Raw genomic sequence first — 19,063 nt, forward strand, 5'->3', positions numbered from 1 at the left:
CCATGAAGCAACTTTTACTTTATTTTTTAAAATATGTTTTTATTGCCTGGCTGGTGTGGCTCAGTAGTTGAGTGTCAACCCATGCACCAAGAGGTTGCCAGTTTGATTCCCAGTCAGGGCACATGTTCAGGTGGTGGGCCCGATCCCCAGTGGGGAGCATTCGGGAGGCAGCCAATTGATGTTCTCTCTCATTGATGTTTCTATCTCTCTCCCTCTCCCTTCCTCTCTCTCTAAAGTCAATAAAGAAAAGAAAAATTAAAAACGTTTTTATTGAAGTCAGTTTCCTCTTGGTACCCCCCACTGTCAAAGTCCTTTCCTCCCTCAGGGCCTTAGCACCATCCTATCCATTCCAAAGCGGGTAGGGGTGGGGGATGGGGGTGGGGTTCCAAATTCAACTGATGGGGTTTGGGCAAGTTTCACAGGGACAGTGGAGGAGAGAAAAAGCTAAATGCCTGGGGCTCTCAGGTCCAAGTCAATGTATTGTTGTGGCTACATCTGAATGTGTCATAGGCATTGATGCTTGTCCTTCCAGCCCATAAGTGCCAGAGGGGATTCTCCCAATCAGGATCAACTCCAGTGGGATCAACTATGTTGCCATTTGCCCCCTGGGGGTACATTAGGACTTAGCATGTGTCCCTCTACCCTTCCATGTTCAATACTTTCACTACATAGATGATGTGTTGGTGGCAAGTCCAAAGGCTCCGCCCCAGAGATCCTGACCCCTCCTGCAGCAAGGCTGCGGATAAACGCAGACCAAAGTCAGGGACTGGGGACTATGTGGCCAGATTCTCAATGTGGTATCTCCAACAGCCAAGGAAATCTGCTACTTCCTCTTTATTCATCTACCACTCCCAAAAAAGGAGGCCTGGCACCCTCTTGGAACCTTTGGGATTGGAGACAGTACTACCTCACTTGGGCACCCTACTTGGTCCTTTTGCACTGGGTAAGCCGCAGCCCAGCAGCCTCTGAGCAGGACCCAAATCAACAGACTGCACTGGAAGCTGCCCAGCAAGCTGTGACCCACTCTTTACCTTTGGGGCCTCACAATCCGAAGACCCCCTCAAGCCATATAAGTCTCTGTGACTGATGACTCTACTAATTGGAGGTTCTGGCAAAGGGAAGCAGATGGCACCCAGAGGCACCCCTGACAGTCACCAGCCACACCCCTTTTGAAAAGCTCAACACTGGGCTCTCTTTGAAACAATGCCTAACCCAGAAAGCCTTGCTTGTGCTCTGAGAATTGTACGTTCGAGAACAGCTGGCCTGACCCGAGGGACACTTCAGCTTCACATGAAAAACGTGGCAGCTAAGCCTTTTGGGGAAACACATTCCAACTCCACCAAAGCAAAGTCACGGACTCAACAGTGACCTCAACTTCCCCGAAACGTCTGGGCCTGGTTCACCAATGGGCCAACCAAGCTGATGGGGAAAGCTGATGGGGTCCCTGGGCTGCCCTTGGCAGCCCTGCTCAGAACTGAGACTGGGTGTGAGTCTCCCTGCTCAGTAGGTGGAACTCACGGTGTCTCATAGCCCTGGGTCAATACTCCATTTGGTAAACCTTGGCATGTTTTTACTGACTCTTGGGCTGTTGCCAATGGCCTAGTTGCTCAGTCTGCCACTTAGAAAATCTCAAACCAGCAGATTAAAGGCACCCCTCTTTGGGGCCATGGGCTGTGGAAATACATTGTGACTGTGATTGACCTGCCTGGTTGACTCATGCTAGATGCCCATAAGAGACTGTTCTCTGATAAGACCAACTAGAACAGGCTGCTGACTGGCCCACCTGCCCCACCCAGACTGCCACTTTGATCATTGTGCTGGGCACGGGGACGCATCCCCATTGTGGACTGAGCACAAAGGAAAAAACTGCTCCTGATGCAGAGGCTACCACCGCATGCCAGGGATTCCTGCCAAGGGCTGGCCTCTTGCAGAGAAGGTCACCTAGCACAGGGCACACCCCTGCCTGCTCATGGCAGAGTGACTCCATCATACCTCTGCCACCCGCTTGGGGCTATTGGCGCCTCACCACCGTTAACACCTTTTCAGGTTGTGGAGTTGCTGTTGCAATCCAATCAGCTCTCTCCAGGCACATCACTGTGGCCCTTGAGACTAATCTGTGTGTTGTCTTTGGCTTTCTGGGCTATTTGTAGTCTGACAAGGGTGCACCTTTGATCATAAAAACTCCTTAACAATGGGCTGCTGTCGCCCTGGCCGGTTTGGCTCAGCGGTTAGAGCGTCAGCCTGCGGTCCGGAGAGACCCGGGTTCGGTTCCCGCTAAGGGCACGTACTTCGGTTGCAGTTTGTCCCCGGCCCTGGTTGGTCGTGCGGGTGGCAGCCACTCGATGTGTCCCTTCACGTCGATGTTTCTCTCTCTCTCTCCCTTTCTCTCTCTCCCTCCCTCTCTATCTGTACAAAAAATGGAAAAATATCCTCGGGTGAGGATAAAAAAAAACAAAAGCAAACAAAAAAAACAATGGGCTGCTGTCCACGGGCATCTGAATGGTTCAGTGCTGGAACCGTTCAGTCCTCAATCTGACTCGACCTCCCTTACTCCCCTCCTGGTTCATACACTTTTGTAAAGCAGTTTGGTCACTAAATGCAGCTGTCTCTCGAAAGGCCATTTCCGGGGTACATCTGGGTGAAGTGGTAAGAAGGTCATAAGAACCTATTCTGAAATTTGGGGACCCAGACTTGATGATTGCTGGGTATGATGCTTTTTTTCTCTTCTCTAAGAGCAACTCTGGGCCTGCCTGGTTAGCATCTCTTTTAGGTGATGGCAGCCCAGATGAAAGAAGGCCTAGAAATTCAAACTTGATTCTGATTCAGCCACCTGAATTCTCTTGTGGGACTGACATGGTCTTAGATTATAAAGGCAATGACCACTTGAGTGAGTACTTTGCTTGCTGAGACCACTTGAGTGAGTACCTTGCTTGCTGAGACCACTTGAGTGAGAACCTTGCTTGCTGAGACCACTTGAGTGAGTACCTTGCTTGCTGAGACCACTTGAGTGAGTACCTTGCTTGCTGAGACCACTTGAGTGAGTACCTTGCTTGCTGAGACCCTTTATGGGACAACATAGGGAACATAATGGGTCCCTGTGCATTTTATAAAAATGCCCTTGTTCCCCATGCAACTGACCCTTCCAAACAAAGGTTTGGGTATGAGAAAAGGAAAACTGGAAAAATAAAAAAGGTGATGTTTTAGCTACTGGGATTTAGCTACACTGATTTTGGAGAGGAAGCAGCAACTTTGGCACCTACATAGGAACTACTGTTGATCCCAGGAGATAGGGAGGGTGGAGCATTCATCATTAATGGTCTTGTTTCATAATGGCCTCTGGAGCCTTCCTTAGGCACAGAAATGCCCTGGGGCAGTTCTCCCAGACATTTGCAAGCTCCTCAAATGTAACTGATTTCAGGGTTTGCCTTCTTCCTGACCAGATGGCTTTTACCACAATGTGATTGTTCCTATTAATCTTACCAGAAGTTTATTGGAAATTCAGGGGATATCCTGGCTCCTACACCTTCTAGGAAAAACACCTGCAATACCACCAGATGTCTTCTCAACTCCCATTCTTACAGACCTCACTCAGTCCGAATACAAGGGTTGGACTCAATTATTCAAACTAAAATGGGAACCCCAAGGCCTACCAGTTGTAGGTACTATCAACCTGTGCTCCAACTGATGTAGGTCCCACTTGGGGGACCCCAACCCTTGTAAACACTTTCTTTCTAGGGGTACCATCTTTGCCCTGATGGCTATACCTGTGTGAAAGCCAGACATTAACTTGCCAACCTCCCCAAAAAGGTGTCTTGCATCTATATGGTGGTCGAAGAGACTTTCAAATAAACATCACCAATAGATGGGGTAGCCCACAGACAACTGTGGAGAGCTCACTAAAATGAGGCTAAAAGTACTGAGGGGAGCTTTCTGGACCCATGACTTGTTACATATGTGCACTCTGTGGGTAGTTATTCCTGAGATGGTAGTTATCTGATCAGAAAAGGTGATGCACCATTTGTCCCTGACTTCAGCTGAAGTGATCAGTGGTACTACCTTGGCCCTGGAAGGTATTCAGGGCAGTGTCAACTCACTGCCCAGGGTTGGTATAGATGATAGATTTGCCTAGACTTCCTCCTGTGGGCCAAAGCAGAGACTGGACAATGTCTAATACACACCTTTGTTTCTGGGTTATTGACTTAGGCCAAGTGGAAAGGTCAATATTTGAGACAGACCTTGATGGTTTATAGGATTTGTCCAGCTTGTTGGGTCAAAGACCCCGAGGGGCAGGATTGAAGTTAATACTGCAGGATGGGCTCATTCTACTCTTTGAAGTGCTGTGGATAAAATTAGCTAAATGCTGTGAGACAAACGGAACTGATTTGGTCCAGGCTCTGCTGGTCAGATCAATCAGAGTGACTGGTGGAGTGATGTACTCATGGGAAAGTTGCCAGAAGCCAAGATGGTGTAGAAATGAAGGGTGGATAATGTTGAAAGTTATTGTTGTGGGTCTCTTACATTTATCAAATTTCTGGATGACTTGTGAGCTAAAACTATAAATGTCTTTGTTCTGGATTATCTTTTCAAGATATTTGTGGAGCCAACTTGGAAGAGAGATAGGTCTTCCTTTGGAGCAGGTAAGGTGTTCTTGCAACCTTGGTGGTTAAAGATAGTGCCCGCCTTTAGAGAAAATGGCAGGCATACTAACTGGCCTGTGTAAAAGATTCAAATTATCCAAGCCCTTTATCTCTTCCTCTTCATGTGATCTGCTGCATATACAGGAGTCACTAGCCTTCTTTGCTTTGCCCTTGAGAATTTCAGCTTGGGAACTGCTACAAGGAGATGCTGGTACTCGGGCTGCTGCTATTGCTGTAATAAACTATCCTTGCTTCTGACCCAGGATCGTAGTCTTCTGTCAGCACACATAAAACTAAGGTTGGCTAACTTGTCAGCTTGCAAATAGCACAGGATCTCAGACCTCCCCAGTTTTTAACAAGATGTTCATGTTTGTTTTTGTTTTTTTGTACGTGCCCCTAGCGGGAACTGAACCTGGTACTACTCTCTGGTCCGCAGGCCGATGCTCCAACTGCTGAGCCAAACCGGCCAGGGCGATGTTCATGTTTTTTTTAACAAAGTGAATTCCATTTCTTGAAACCTATCCTAAAGAAAACAACAAAAATAAGACAATTTAGCCATTAAAATGTTTATCCTAGCCCTGGCTGGTTTGGCTCAGCGGTTAGAGCATCTGCCTGAGGTCCAGAGAGACCTGGGTTCAGTTCCCGCTTAGGGCACGTACCTCGGTTGCAGTTTGTCCCCTGCCCTGGTTGGGTTGTGTGGGTGGCAACCACTCGATGTGTCCCTTTCATGTCGATGTTTCTCTCTCTCTCTCTCCCTCCCACCCTATCTGAACAAAATATCGAAAAATGTTCTCAGGTGAGGATTAAAAAAAAAAGTTTATCCTAGCATCATTTGTAATACCAATGACTGACTGACTGACTGAATGAATGAATGAATGACTTACTGTCTAATGTAGGGGAATAATTAAATAAATAAGAGCCTATCTACATGCCAAACACTACGCAGCTGGTAAAAGAGTTTAAAAACAGCCCTGACCGGTTTTGCTCAGCGGTTAGAGCATCGGCCTGCGGTCCCGAGAGACCCAGGTTCGGTTTCTGCTAAGGGCGCGTACCTCAGTTGCAGTTTGTCCCCGGCCCTGGATGGTCGTGCGGGTGGCAGCCACTCAATGTGTCCCTTTCACGTCGATGTTTCTCTCTCTCTCTTCCTCTCCCTCCCTCCCACTCTACCTGAACAAAAAATGGAAAAATGCTCTCGGGTGAGGATTAAAACTAAACTAAACTAAAATAAAAAAACAATTTTTAAAAAATCATTGAATTACACACTTTATTTTATTTATTTAAAAAATTTTTTTCCTTTATTGATTTGAAAGAGAGAGAGGAAGGGAGAGAGAGATAGAAACATTGATGAGAGAGAACATCAACTGGCTGCCTCCTGCATGCCTCCCACTGGAGTCAGGCCCACAACCTGGGCATGTGCCCTGACTGGGAAATTGAACTAGCGACCTCTTAGTGCATGGGCTGATGCTCAACCACTGAGCAACACTGGCCAGGCTAAAAACAACTTTTTAAAAATAATAATGAGTGTGAGATGGTATCTCATTATAGTTTTGATATGTGTTTCTCTAATGATTAGTGATGTTAAGCATCTTTTCATGTGCTATTGGTTATATATATATATTTGGAGGAATATCTACTCAAGTCCTTTATCCATTTTTTTTTTTTTTTTATCCTCACCCGAGGACATTTTTCCATTTTTTGCACAGATAGAGTAGGAGGGAGAGAGAGGAAGAGAGAGAGAGAGAGAAACATCGACATGAAGGGACACATCGAGTGGCTGCCATCCACACGACCAACCAGGGCCGGGGACAAACTGCAACCAAGGTACATGCCCTTAGCGGGAACAGAACCCAGGTCTCTCCGGACCGCAGGCCAATGCTCTAACCGCTGAGCCAAACCGGCCAGGGCCTTTATCCATTTTTTTTTTTAAATCCTCACCTGAGGATATATATTTTTTCATTTCTCTTTAGGTAGAGTGGGAGGAAGAGAGGGAGAGACAGAAACATCGATGTGAGAGCCACATCAACTGGTTGCTTCGTGCATGACCCAACCAGGGCTGGGGACCAAACTGTAACCGAGGTACATGCCCTTGACCAGAATCAAACCCATGACTCTTTGGTCTGTGGGCCGATGCTCTAACCACTGATCTAAACCAGCCAGGGCCTTTATCCATTTTTTAATAGGTTGTTTCTTAGTTATTGGATTTTATGATATTGATATATATATATATATCCTGGATATTAACCCTTTATTAAATATATGCAAATATTTTCTTCGATTCTGTTGGTTCTTTTTACTCTGTTGATAGTATGCTTTGATGCACAAAAGTTTTTAATTTTGATGAAGTCCAACTTACTTATTTTTTCTTTTCTTGCTGGTGCTTGTGGTATTACATCCAAGAAATCACTGTCATGTCCAATGTCATGAAGATTTCCCACTATATTTTTCGTCTAAGAATTTTATAGTTTTAGCCCTTATGTTAAGGCCATTAATCCGTTTAAGCTAATATTTGTATATGAAGGTAAGGATCCAACTTCATTCTTTTGCACACTGATATCCAGTTCCCAGCACCACTACTGAAAAGACCATCCTTTCCCACTGAATGGTCTTGGCATCCTTGTAGAAAATCATTCGACAATATAAGTGAGGGTTTATTTCTAGGCTCTCCATTCCACTCGATTGGTATATGTATCTGACTTTATGCCAGCACCATACTGTTTTTATTACCATAGCTTTGCATTAAGTTTTGAAATAAGGACGTATGAGTCTCCCCACTTTGTTCTTGCTCAAGATTGTTTTGGCTGCTTGGGGTCCCTGGAGATGCCACATAAATTTTAGGATGAATTTTTCTATTTCTGAAAAAAACATTGGTATTTTGATAGAGATTGCACTGAATCTGTAAATTGCTTAGGGCAATATTGACATCTTCCAATCCATGAATACAGGTTGTCTTTTCATTTATCCTATTTTAATTTTTTTCAGAAATATTTTCTAGTTTTCATTTTACACATCTTTTACTTCCTTAGTTAACTCCTAAGTATCTTATTCATTCTGATGGTATTGTAAATTAAATTTTCTTAACTTCCTTTGCTGATAGTATATTGTTAGTGTATAGAAAAGCAACTGACTTTTGTGTGTTGACTCTGTATCCTGCTGCTTTGCAGAATTCATTTATTAGTTCTGATACCACTTCCAATACCGGAATCTCTATCAGTCAGGAGAACCAGAGAAGCAGAAACAGTAGAATATATATTAAGAGATTTATTGCAAGGAAGTGACTTCAATGATTATGGAGGCTGGATAGACAAGTCTGAAATCTGTAGAGCAGGCTGCCAGGAAGGGCATACTCTGGAACTCTCAGGCACAGGCCGAAGCTGCTGTCCACAGGCCGAATTTTCTCCTTGGGGAAGCCTCAGCTCTGTTCATAGGGCCTTTTGGCTGATTGGATTAGGCCTACCAGGATTATCCAGGATAATCTCACTTGCTTAGTTAACTTTAATCACATCTACAAAATACCTTCCCAGCAACACCCAGATTGATGTCTGATTGAATAACTGGAGAATGCAGCCTAACCAAGTTGACACATCCTTCAACCTGCCCATGGCCACCCAGTGAGTCTGCCTCACCCTCTCCGACTGGCACACACTCCTACGGTTATCCCACGGTTGCTGACAGTCTAAATGGAACTTCAGGACTGGGGCACCCCCGGAGCCTAACTTCAAATCAACTTTCACAATCAGTGCCTGGGGTTTTCTTAAATGGAAGCGAAAGTCAAGTAACATAAAATTAACCATTTTAAAGTACACAATTCAGTGGCATTTAGTACATTTACAATTTTGTAACCATCACCTCTGTGTAGTCCCCAAACATTTTCATCACCCCACAAGGAACCCTTGTACCCACTGAGCAGTCACTCCTCATTCTGCCCTCACCATCTGAGTGTTTAAAAATCAATCTGGACAGCAACATTATCAGACATCATCAGGGAAAACTGTCCACCTGCTGATCTGCTGTGGGCAGAGGTGCCCTCCATGGCGGGCAGGGCTGAAGGCCAGCTACTCTTTCACGATATTGGGGCTGTAGTTGGGTTTGACAGCTTCCGCGAGCTCCCGTGCATACATCTCATATCTGCCTGTCATCTGAAAGCAAAACGGGTGTACTTTAGAGGTTCCTGCTTTATAAACGCCCTCATTTACTTGTCAACACATCCTGCCACTAGAGGGCAGTGAGGGTACAGAAATGTGCCCGGAAGGCTGGTCCGCAGGACAATTTCAGACTGTAATACAGAGAGACAACTCCATGTGACCTCTCACCCCTCGGCACTGATTCCAGGGCTGTGGTGAAGATCGTGGATACCAATGTGACCCACACACCCCAGACCCTCCTGCTGGAAGAACTCTGATCTGTTCATCTAGAAGGTGTGGCCTGCCCTGAGGCAGGAAGGAGGACTGTCCTGTGGCCCTGCAGAATCCGGAGGAGCAGCCTACAGCCCAAGTCACAAGCCAGGACTAGAGTCATCTGGGATTTGCTGGAGGTCCGTCCACTCCACAAGCACCTCATCATGGACACAGGTGGCAGCTTGGAGAGATTGGGGTGGGACTGGAAAGCCCACCCACAGTACTCACACCCAGCATTCCCTCCCTCCTTCCCAAAGTCTCAACAGGAGCTCATGCCCATCACCACAGCTTGGGAAGTCTGCTTTCAAAAAGTTACTAATGAGAAAACATTATGTTTACTGGTTCCAACTTCTAATTTCATAGATTCCTCCATCAATCTGAACTTCCCAGGAAGAGGAGAGACAGGCCAGGGGACTTTCCCATGGGCAATGCCTTGTTTGTCTGGATGGGGACCTGAGACTCAGGGAAATGCCCAGGGACCCAGGCTCAGGTAAACGTGGAGCTGGGCCTGGAGCCCTTGTCTGGCTGGATCATTCCAGTCATGCTGGGCAAAGTCATTCAGTCATGACAATGTGCCACTCATTTGCATGTATGATTTGCTCATTAATGGATGCTGAGTTGGTGAAAATACTGCCCGGCACTAATACAGCAATCTCTATGTGTGTCCACGAGATGCCATATTTTATGGGGTCCCAGTTCATGCCTGCCACTGCCTTGTTCCAGGAGGGTGGGCACCTATGCTCCTCTCATGATTCCTGGTGTCACAGGTATTAGGTCTCAAAAGCTGCTTGGGCCCTGGCTGGTTTGGCTCAGCAGTTAGAGCATTGGCCCTTGGACTGAAGGGTCTCAAGTTCGATTCCTGGTCAAAGGCATATGCCTGGGTTGTGGGTTCAATCCCCAGCCCCAGTTGGGGTCGTGTGGGAAGGAACCAATCAATGTGTCTCTCTCACATCTACCTTTCTTTCTCTCCCTTCTTGCCTTCCTTTCCTTCCACTCTATCTAAAAATCAATGGAAAAATATCCTCGGGTGAGGATTAACCAAAACAGCAAAAAGCTGCTTGGGACATTCAAGTTAAGCCTCTCTTTTACAGATGGAAGCACTAAGGTCCCGGAACAGAGGGGGGCTTACTTAAGTCAACTGAGCAAGAAAATGGCAAAGCCAGGCACAGAGTCCATTTCTCTGCGTAACCCATTTCCCTCTATTGTCCAGGCCCAGACTGCGGGGCCTGGCTCCAGGCAGAGCCAGACTCACACATTCATCTTGTGATAAGTGCAAATGCCTGGAAAGGAAAAAAGGATCAGAGAAGCTAATCTATTCTCTGGACAAATGAAATTGAGATTAATTTGTTTGAGGCACCAGAATCTAAATCAGATGAGAGGAGAATTTACTGAGGCCTGCTGCCTGGGTCCTCTCCTGCGCACCAGCCCTGGCTGGGCAGGCCGACACCTGCAGGACCCAGCCCTCTGCTCAGTTCAGAGCCTAGTGCGGGCTGTCTCCAGCAGCTGCGGTTCTCAGCCCTGAGAGGGGAATGTGGGTCTGAGCAGAGGAGCAGGGGGACAGCAGGGGACTCAGGGACCCACCTTGAAGTTCCAGACATCATTCACCTGCCGGCAGAGGTTGAGGTTGAGCTCAGCAACCAGCAACCCATCCCGGTTCCGGGAGAGCCCAGGAGTGCGGCTGCTGTCTGGGGCTGCCACGTAGCTGGAGCCATAAAAGTAGCCGAAGTCCTGGTGAGCTTTGAAGGAACAAGGGAGCAAAGGAAAACACCATGAGCTTTACAGGCACACAGCAGACTGCAGAGGGGCAGGCACATCGACGGACACCCAAGACAAAGGTCCACACCGCCCTCCCCAGCTTGTGCCAAATGCTGAGGCCGGGGGGACCGCCTCCCTCCTCAGCCCTGAAGGCCCAGCCAGTTGCTGCAAGTCACCCACAGTCCTCACCGCTGCCTCCGAGAACATTTCTAAAGGTCCCCTTGTAGAGGTGTTGACCTTTTGCTCCCAACATTGGCCACCCACAGCCCAAAGGAGTCATATGGCTCTGTAGGGCTTCCTGTGAGACCCACTTCCTATGGTGGCCCCACACGGTGAACTGGAGGCTCTGCCTACACTTGCCTTGCCAGCTGTGTGCCCTGTACCCTCGCTCCCAGTAAAGTGGGGCTAACAGCCACCCCACAGGCCTGGAAGGAGCAGACAGGTGTAGTGCAGGGCCTAGCAGGGGTCTGCCTCTTCCATATCTCTAGCTGCAGGGAGGTAACTGGGATTGGAGACTCTGGAGGTCTGGGGCCTCAAGTGGAGTGATCTGGAACCCTTTCCTGGGAAACAAACCTACTCAGCCACCTCTGGCTTCTCAGAGGACAACCTGAGCTAGCACAGACTCCTCAGTGAGGGGAGCAGCCCCTCCCTGCCACATTCCTGGCCAGACAGAGGGGGCCAGGAGGAGGGTATTCCTAGCAGAAGCAATGCTCAAAACAAGCTGTGGATTCTAGGATCCCAAGGCAATCCATGCCAGTGATCTGGGCATCTGTACAGCTCAGGGTGGGGATGGACGAGGACAGAGGAAAGGAGGAAGTGAGTCTGGAGGGAGGACAAAGCACCCTTTCAGGGAGCTCACAAAGGGCTTCACCACATCTTCTCGGCCCATCTTCGTGCCAATTCGGAGGAAAGGATGGAGTCCAATCCAACCCCCTTTCATCCCCATCTGGGGAATGAGTGGTCCCAAGCCCAGGACTGCCTACCCATACCGGGCGCACGGACAGGCCCCCACACTGTGGGCGAGAGCCGAGAGGAGTCACCCCATCCCCCACCCCACGCCAGATGTGCTGATTCTGCCCAGAGGAGGCAGCTGAGAAGGAGATAGGCCCACTCCTCAACTGCAGCCACCATGCAAATCCAGGGGACATACCTTTCTTCCCATCTCCAGAGGTAAACTCATTCGGGAAGTACTCCTGTGAAATAAACCGAGGTGAGGGATACCTATAGGTGGCACCATCACTACGTTCACCACAGTCAGGCCCAGGCAGAGTTAGCTAAGAAACAGTTCAAGTGAGATGGGTTGGCCTCTCCTCATTGGGCAATCAACAAGCACTTACTAAATATCCCTGCTGAGTCTCCAGCATTGGGCACAAAATGCAGGCCAGGCAGCCAGCGGGGATTTGACGAGCAAGGTAAAGACCTGGATTTTGCCTTTGGGGAGAGTATAATCTGCTGGGAGACACTGCAGTTCTCAGGGCTGTGAAGGCAGCCGGGTTTGCCTGCTGGAGTAATAAAACCCCATCCTGGGGTCTGTGAAGGCGGCAAGGGGGTGCCACATACTGTTTTCAGTATTTCCCCCCAAAGCCTAATGGAAACTGCACTTCAAGCTATGATGGATTAAACAGGCTATTTAGACACCAAGTTTCTTTATGTCGCCAGAAATTAGACCAATTAAGTGTAGAAACCTTGGTTATCTCAGACTGATCAGACGCTCCAATTTGAGTCTGACATCTGATAAGAATGAGGAATACTATTATGTAATAAATGCACTGTGTTTGGTAGTCAGAACCAGTCAGTGCATGGGGCCAAAATATGAAACCAGATACTTAGTGGTAATAGGGTGAGAGCCTTTCAAAATGGTTTCAGCTAAGACAAAAATAGAGGAGACATAGTGATATCTGTAAAAGTAACAGACCAAGACAGTTTCCCCCTTCTGGAACCCGAGGATTCGAGGCAGGCATACGGAGAGGGAACAGGGAGAAGAGGTGTGACATGTCCTCCCCAGGGCCAGCAGACAGCAGCTCATTTTCCTGTGGCCTTCACTGGTCTGGAGACGCAGGGCCCCCTCTTGCAGGCAGGTTTCACAGCAGCTTATTGCTCTGTCCCCTCATCACACCTGGATGACCCAGTTGAGGCCTTGGGGACTTACCTCACCCACGCGGTTGATGGCGCAGGTGAAGCAGTGATTGGCAATGGCTGCGTTCCTCGCCTCGATTGGCCACATGGACTCACTGTGAGAGAAGAGGGAGAGGAATCAGGTTGCACATTTCCCAGCGTGACTTGATAGAGGCTTGGCCCTGAGCCAAAGCCCAGCTGCCAGCCTTCCTGGCCTTTGGTGGGGACAGCCAGGGACACTCATTGTGCCTGTAGGAGACCTTAACTCACAAGCAGGACAGTTTGTCCTCAGTTTGTCCCATAAGCAAGCCCAAGGAGCCTTTTTGGGAAGGCCTGCTGCAGGCCGAAGCATTCCTAGATCAAATCCTTGTCCTGGGCCTCAGTTTCCTTTCCTGAAACTCCCTCAAAGGGAGACAGACAGTAAAGACAGAATGACCATGCAGGTGAAGCTTCTAGAGGGGCTGTGTGGCAAGAATTCCACAACTGTTACTTCTCACTCCTCCCTCCTCCCATGTTGGTGAAGAGCCCACTTTCCAGGCTGGGCAGAACCTCACCTGGAAAATGTCAGAAAGGAGCTGGGCCTCATGCATGGCCCTGTGCAGACTCTACCTGCCTTCCCCAAGCCTACCCTGCTGCATTGCCTTTCAAGGCAGTGTCCACAGGGAGCGATTCCAGGCCAAGACAACAGAGAAACCTGAAGGATAGGCAATGGGGAAGGGGTAGATTCTGTAGTAGGTATCACCTCCCCTAAGCTGGTCCCATTTCCCAGTGCTTTTCTGGTTTCCTCTTCTGAACCCTGCGTTTAAACAGGAACTCCCTGGTTCTATCAGAGGCCCAGGAATGAGGCAACCACCAGGCACAGCTGAGCTGTGTGCTTTCCCATTCCAGCGCCTGCACAGGGGAGGACATGGCCCCACCGGAGACCTTGTCCTTCTCTAAACCACCACCTAAAACATGCCATGGAATTCAGTGGGCCTTCTGGTCACTAATTATCTCTTGTCTCAGGAACAACATCATTGAGGTTTGGGATTGACAGGCATATGCCCACTTGGAAATACTAAGTGACTGGGAGCAAAATGCCCTGGAATCTTCCTTCTTGTCAGCATGCACCTGGTTTAAACCAGGGAGTAGGTGGAGGGGGTGGATGCTTGTCACAAGCCTAATTCTCAGGAGGATTCACGAGTCTGGGAAAAAAATCACAGGCTTGATTGAGGGGACTCATTTTGCTGCTTTTTTTCCCCAGCTGCTAAGCCAAGCTGACAAAACTTTTAAGAAAGGATTTTTACAGAAACACACCATTAAATGACATTTTCAGGAATTAAATAGACAGTTGCAGGGCGAGTGCCATAAAACATCTTCCTTGCAATTCTCCAGGGAGGATGTGCTGCGTAGGACTCAAACCCACAGCTGGCAACAAACTCAGGCTCTCCAAGCAAGTGAGGGACAGGAAGCTGGAGGTTCTTGAGAGTCCAGCACGTGCAGGAATCACAGAGAGCCCAATGGGGACAGAGAGGGCATCTGCCATATTCCCAGTGGGGCTACACAAACTCCTAAAAATAATCCGAAGGGGGAGACAATGCAGCGAGGGGATGGGCAGGGGCTTTCTGATGAACACACATGCATGGCAAGTGTCTTCAACCACACGGGCTGCGAGTAACTGTCAGGATGGCTCAGTCCATCAAAAAGCACTTCAACTCTACTGTGTGCTGAGAACTCTGTGACCCCAAAAGAGGAGGACACCCTGCTAACCCATAGCATGTGGGGTGGGGAGAGATGGGGATAGGTGGTTCCAGAAGCTGGGAGCGAATGTTTGTGTGCACCTGGCAGGAATTTGCCCAGCATTGTACTTAAAAACACTCACCATCAACTCTACAAATAACCTTTATCATTTTAAGAAAATCGCTCAGAATCCTACATTCTAATAAAACATCTGTTGCAATTTTTCCACACTTCATGATCATCCTTGGCAAACAAATATTTACAGAGTTCTGATCACAGCCTGGAGACATCATATTTTGCTCATGTGCTTTTGTCCTGATGCTGCATTATCTTCATAAGGACTCTTTTTAGCAACTGTACAATAACCCGTGGACGAGATGGGCTGAAACTTACCTAACCCTGACATTTCTCTCCCTTCTAGCTTTCCTCTTATTATAAACAGCTGCCAGAAATCCAGAAATCTTTTCCTCCTCCTTTAGACACTTCCTCAAGTAAAGTTCTAGGAGTATAAATTATCTGGTCAAATGGTGTGAACATTTTATTTTTATTTTTTTTAAGTCCTCACCCAAGAATACTTTTCCATTTATCTTCAGACAGAGTGGGTAGAAGGGAGGGAGAGAGAGAGAGAAACATTGAGAGAGAGACACATCAACTGGTTGCTCCCCATACAAGCCCGACCAGGCTGGGGACCAAACTGCAACCAAGGTTTGTGCCCTTGACCAGAATCGAACCTGCAACTCTTTGGTCTGCTGGCCAACACTCCAACCTCTGAGCCAAACTGGCCAGGGCAAGGGTGTGAACAATTTAGTAGCCCATGAAACATATTGCTTTCTAAAAGACCTGGTAGTGTTTTAACTACCAGTTTCATGACACCCTTGAAAGGTACGAGTTAGATGACTACTGGCTGAGGAGGGAAAATTGATCACTTTAATAAGCCTAATAGGCTGCTGAGGACATAAGCAGCTGCATGCATATTACATCGAAGTGTTTCTGTTTGCTTAATTTAGGCTAATAATAGGGAGTGGGGTCAAGGAGTTGGCCTTCTGAGTCTGAGGCCGTAGCTTTGCCTTCCCTAGCCTGAGAGCCAGCCCAGATGCTCAGGGTGCCCGCTTCAGGTTCTTCTAGGGCCCTGCATGGAGATGGAGCTTGCTGAATGCCTTACACATGGCCGGCAGAAGGGAGCTGCTTGAGGGGGTGGCCTGGAGGTTCTTCTCAGGTCAGGTGGCTGGAGGACCAGTAACCACCCTATATCATCACAATTGCCAATGGATGCTGTCTTAGTGGCTAAGTTGCCATGAGGTCCTGGGATGATTCTCTGAGGGGAGATCCAAGATGTGCTTTCTCCGACCAACAGTGCCCAAAACCTTCAGGTGCACAGACCAGGCGCAGACCTGTGGTAGCAGACAGGGTTTGGTTCTGCCTCTGGAAGGGACCTGCTGTGCAAATCAGAATGCTGTAGGGATGTCACTCTTGAGAAGGAGGCCCCATGCAGCTCAGTTGGCTAGAGCATCCCAATATCCCAAGGTTGCAGGTTCGATCTCCAGTCAGGGCACATATAAGAAGCAACCAAAGAATGCATTAATAAGTGGAACAACAGCCCTGGCCGGTTTGGCTCAGCGGTTAGAGCGTCAGCCTGCGGTCCACAGAGACCCGGGTTTGGTTCCCACTAAGGGCATGTACCTTGGCTGCAGTTTGTCCCCGGCCCTGGTTGGGTCGTGTGGGTGGTGGCCACTCGATGTGTCCCTTTCACATTGATGTTTCTCTCTCTTCCTCTCTCTCCTTCCCACTCTATCTGAGTAAAAAATGGAAAAATGTCCTCGGGTGAGGATAAAAAAAATAAAAAAATAAAATTAAAAAAAAAAATAAGTGGAACAACAAATCAATGCTTCTCTCTCTCTCACAAATAAATCAATAAAATTGTTTTTAAAAAAGGTAAAGTAAATGTCACATTCTGGCATTTAGAAGAAATGTGATTGAAATTTAGTAGAACGAGGACAAGAGTGACATTGTGGGCTGCTGGGAATGCAAAGCTAATCATCAGAAGGCCCCGGGCTGTGCCCACAGAGGAAGCAATGACACCCCCCACACACACACACACACACCGGCCTTCACTCTACTGGGCACTGGGAACCAGGACAACAGAGTGCAAGCCTGCCTTCCTGATTTAGGCATTCTGCTTTAGAGGAAGTGAGCCGGAGAGAAAAATATTTCCACACAATCCCTAGAGCTCTGATACTTGTTAATGATGCAAAACTGGAAACCACCAAAACACTTAGCTGTGGGAGAGAGATAGCAGAAGTGTAGTCAAACTGCTCATCACAGCTCACCTGTTGTTGTTTATTTACTTATTTTTTAACCCTCACTCAAGGATATTTTTCCATTGATTTTTTTTAGATAGAGTGGGAGGGAGGGAAGGAGGAAGAAAGAGAGAGAGAAACATTGATGTGAGAGAGACACATTGACTGCCTGCCTCCCACAGGACTCCGACCAGGGCCAGGGATCAAACCCGTAACTCTTTGGTCTGTGGGCTAATACTCTAACCTCAGAGCCAAACTGGCCAGGCCTCACCTGTCATTATTAAATGAAGGATCCTGGGGGTCCTGCTCCGGAGCTGGGGGCTGTAGGCTGCCAAAGCCAGCCCCACTACCTTGATCAGAACAGTTTGACCTATTTTGGGATTCTGCTGATACCTGAACATGTGCCAGGTGTGTTAAGAAGAAAACACTCTGCTGGGTAAAAACAAGTCTCAGAGCCACTTGACTGGACTGTTAAGGACCCTCACAGCTCTGACTCCCTCAGTCACTCTTTTTGTCCAAGTGTCTGCCCTCCGTGCACTGACCGCTGTATACAGACAAGAGGCGAGCGGATCCGCAGCTCTTGTCCCCCAGCGCAGTGGCTGTGGCAGCCAGGGGAGCTTGTGCTGGCCACAGACCTACTGCTCTGGCTCTTCAGAAGTTTTTTTGAATCCTGACAATTATAGAGGTGAGTGGGGGGATTATCATCATCTCAGGGTCAGAATCACAGCAAAGAACAGTATTTCACAGCAGAGCAGCTCTTTAGGGTGATTGCAACAGACATTCTGGTGTTTAGTTTTTTTTTTTTTCACAGAAAAGCTCTTAAATATACAACACACAATCTCAGGGCTCAGATTTGTTAAGACACCCTCATGGTTGCGCCTGCCCACCTCCAAGAACCCTCCCAAATCCCAGCTGTGCGGGAACCTGAGTGTTCCGATGGTGGCTGATGGGTTGAAGATGATCTCTGCCCCATTGACGCTGTACATGAGCCAGTTGAGGGGGTGGTGCCGCCCGTAGCAAATGTTCACTGCGATCCTTCCAAACTGTGTCTGGAACACAGGGTGGCCCAGATTTCCCTCCATGTAGTACGTGGACTGGAAAACAAAGGGCCGGACAGTGACGCCTCTGACCTATAAGATTTCCCTTTCCTTAGACATGGCAGAGAAAAATGAAGTAGCGCCAGGACTCCAAAAGCGACACTCTTGGGTGTGACTCTACTTTAAGTTCAAAGTTCCAATATGCTCCAAAACAAACAAAAGGACAAAAACACAGAGACTCCTTAGACACAGTAACCACAAGCCAGCCCAAGGGGAAATCACCGCAGCTTATGCATTTACCCACATTCTTTTGTGACACATCAAAAAAACTCCAAAGCAACTTCCCAGTTTCGAGGATAAACCTGGGTTAGGTTTTGGTCATGCTACAACTAAAGGCTGAGGACTGCTTGGTGTCACATGTTCCCATAAAGAATGTTAGAGCTGAAGGGACCAGAAACTCATCGAGAGCAACCCTCGTCTGCCAGGGGAACACCGGAGCCCAAGTGGGCCTGTGACTTGCCACCTCATGAAGGCCAGTCTGTGACAAGAACTCGCACCCTGAGAGTGCTCTTCTCCACAAAATCCCTTGGCATCCTGCCCGGATAAGGAGGTCCCTACAGGGCAGACCGGTGGCAAACAGTCCTGCCATCCCTCCCTTCCCCCTTGCTCCCTTGGGCTGCTGGCCCTGGGACATTCTCGTGGATGGCATTGTTGGGGTTGGGTAGAGGGCAGGTTGGGGTCCAGAAAAGATCTGTTCCCAGAGCACTTTGCTTCCTCCCATGAATTTCAAAATTCACCAGGGTCAAGCAGCAACCAGGATGTGCACATGTGGTGGGCACCGAAGCAGATCCTAGTGCGCTGAGACAAGCCCTTCGCTATCTTCAGAGAGCTAAAGATTAATCCCAGGGTAAACAGGCAAGGGGCACATCTTCCTGCCCCGCATCCAGTTGTTACTGAGAAACACTGTGTTCTTCTTTCTCCCCGGGGAACCTCGGCTAGCGCTGCGGATCCTTTCTCATCTCTCACCAGCTGAGAGTGGCTGGACCCCTACGATCAGGGAGGGTAATGATGGACGCGAGACATCACACACTGAACAGCTGTTCAGATTT

At 48.3% G+C, this 19,063-nt stretch overlaps 1 protein-coding gene across 1 annotated transcript in view; it reads right to left on the reverse strand.

Annotated features, from left to right (window-relative positions):
• Positions 1 to 7,907: 7,907 nt before the first annotated feature.
• UPB1 (beta-ureidopropionase 1) overlaps positions 7,908 to 19,063 on the reverse strand; it is a 76,692-nt gene continuing 65,536 nt past the window's right edge. Inside the window, exons 6-10 of the mRNA XM_036277244.1 lie at positions 17,842 to 18,011; positions 12,936 to 13,017; positions 11,937 to 11,979; positions 10,613 to 10,767; positions 7,908 to 8,773 (exon numbers count right to left, since the gene is read on the reverse strand). Of these exons, the coding sequence (XP_036133137.1) occupies positions 8,690 to 8,773; positions 10,613 to 10,767; positions 11,937 to 11,979; positions 12,936 to 13,017; positions 17,842 to 18,011 (534 nt within the window). The 3' untranslated portion in view covers positions 7,908 to 8,689. The remainder of the gene's footprint in view (positions 8,774 to 10,612; positions 10,768 to 11,936; positions 11,980 to 12,935; positions 13,018 to 17,841; positions 18,012 to 19,063) is intronic.

The sequence above is a fragment of the Molossus molossus genome, unplaced genomic scaffold (assembly GCF_014108415.1).
Source record: "Molossus molossus isolate mMolMol1 unplaced genomic scaffold, mMolMol1.p scaffold_m16_p_22, whole genome shotgun sequence".
Lineage (NCBI taxonomy): Eukaryota > Metazoa > Chordata > Mammalia > Chiroptera > Molossidae > Molossus > Molossus molossus.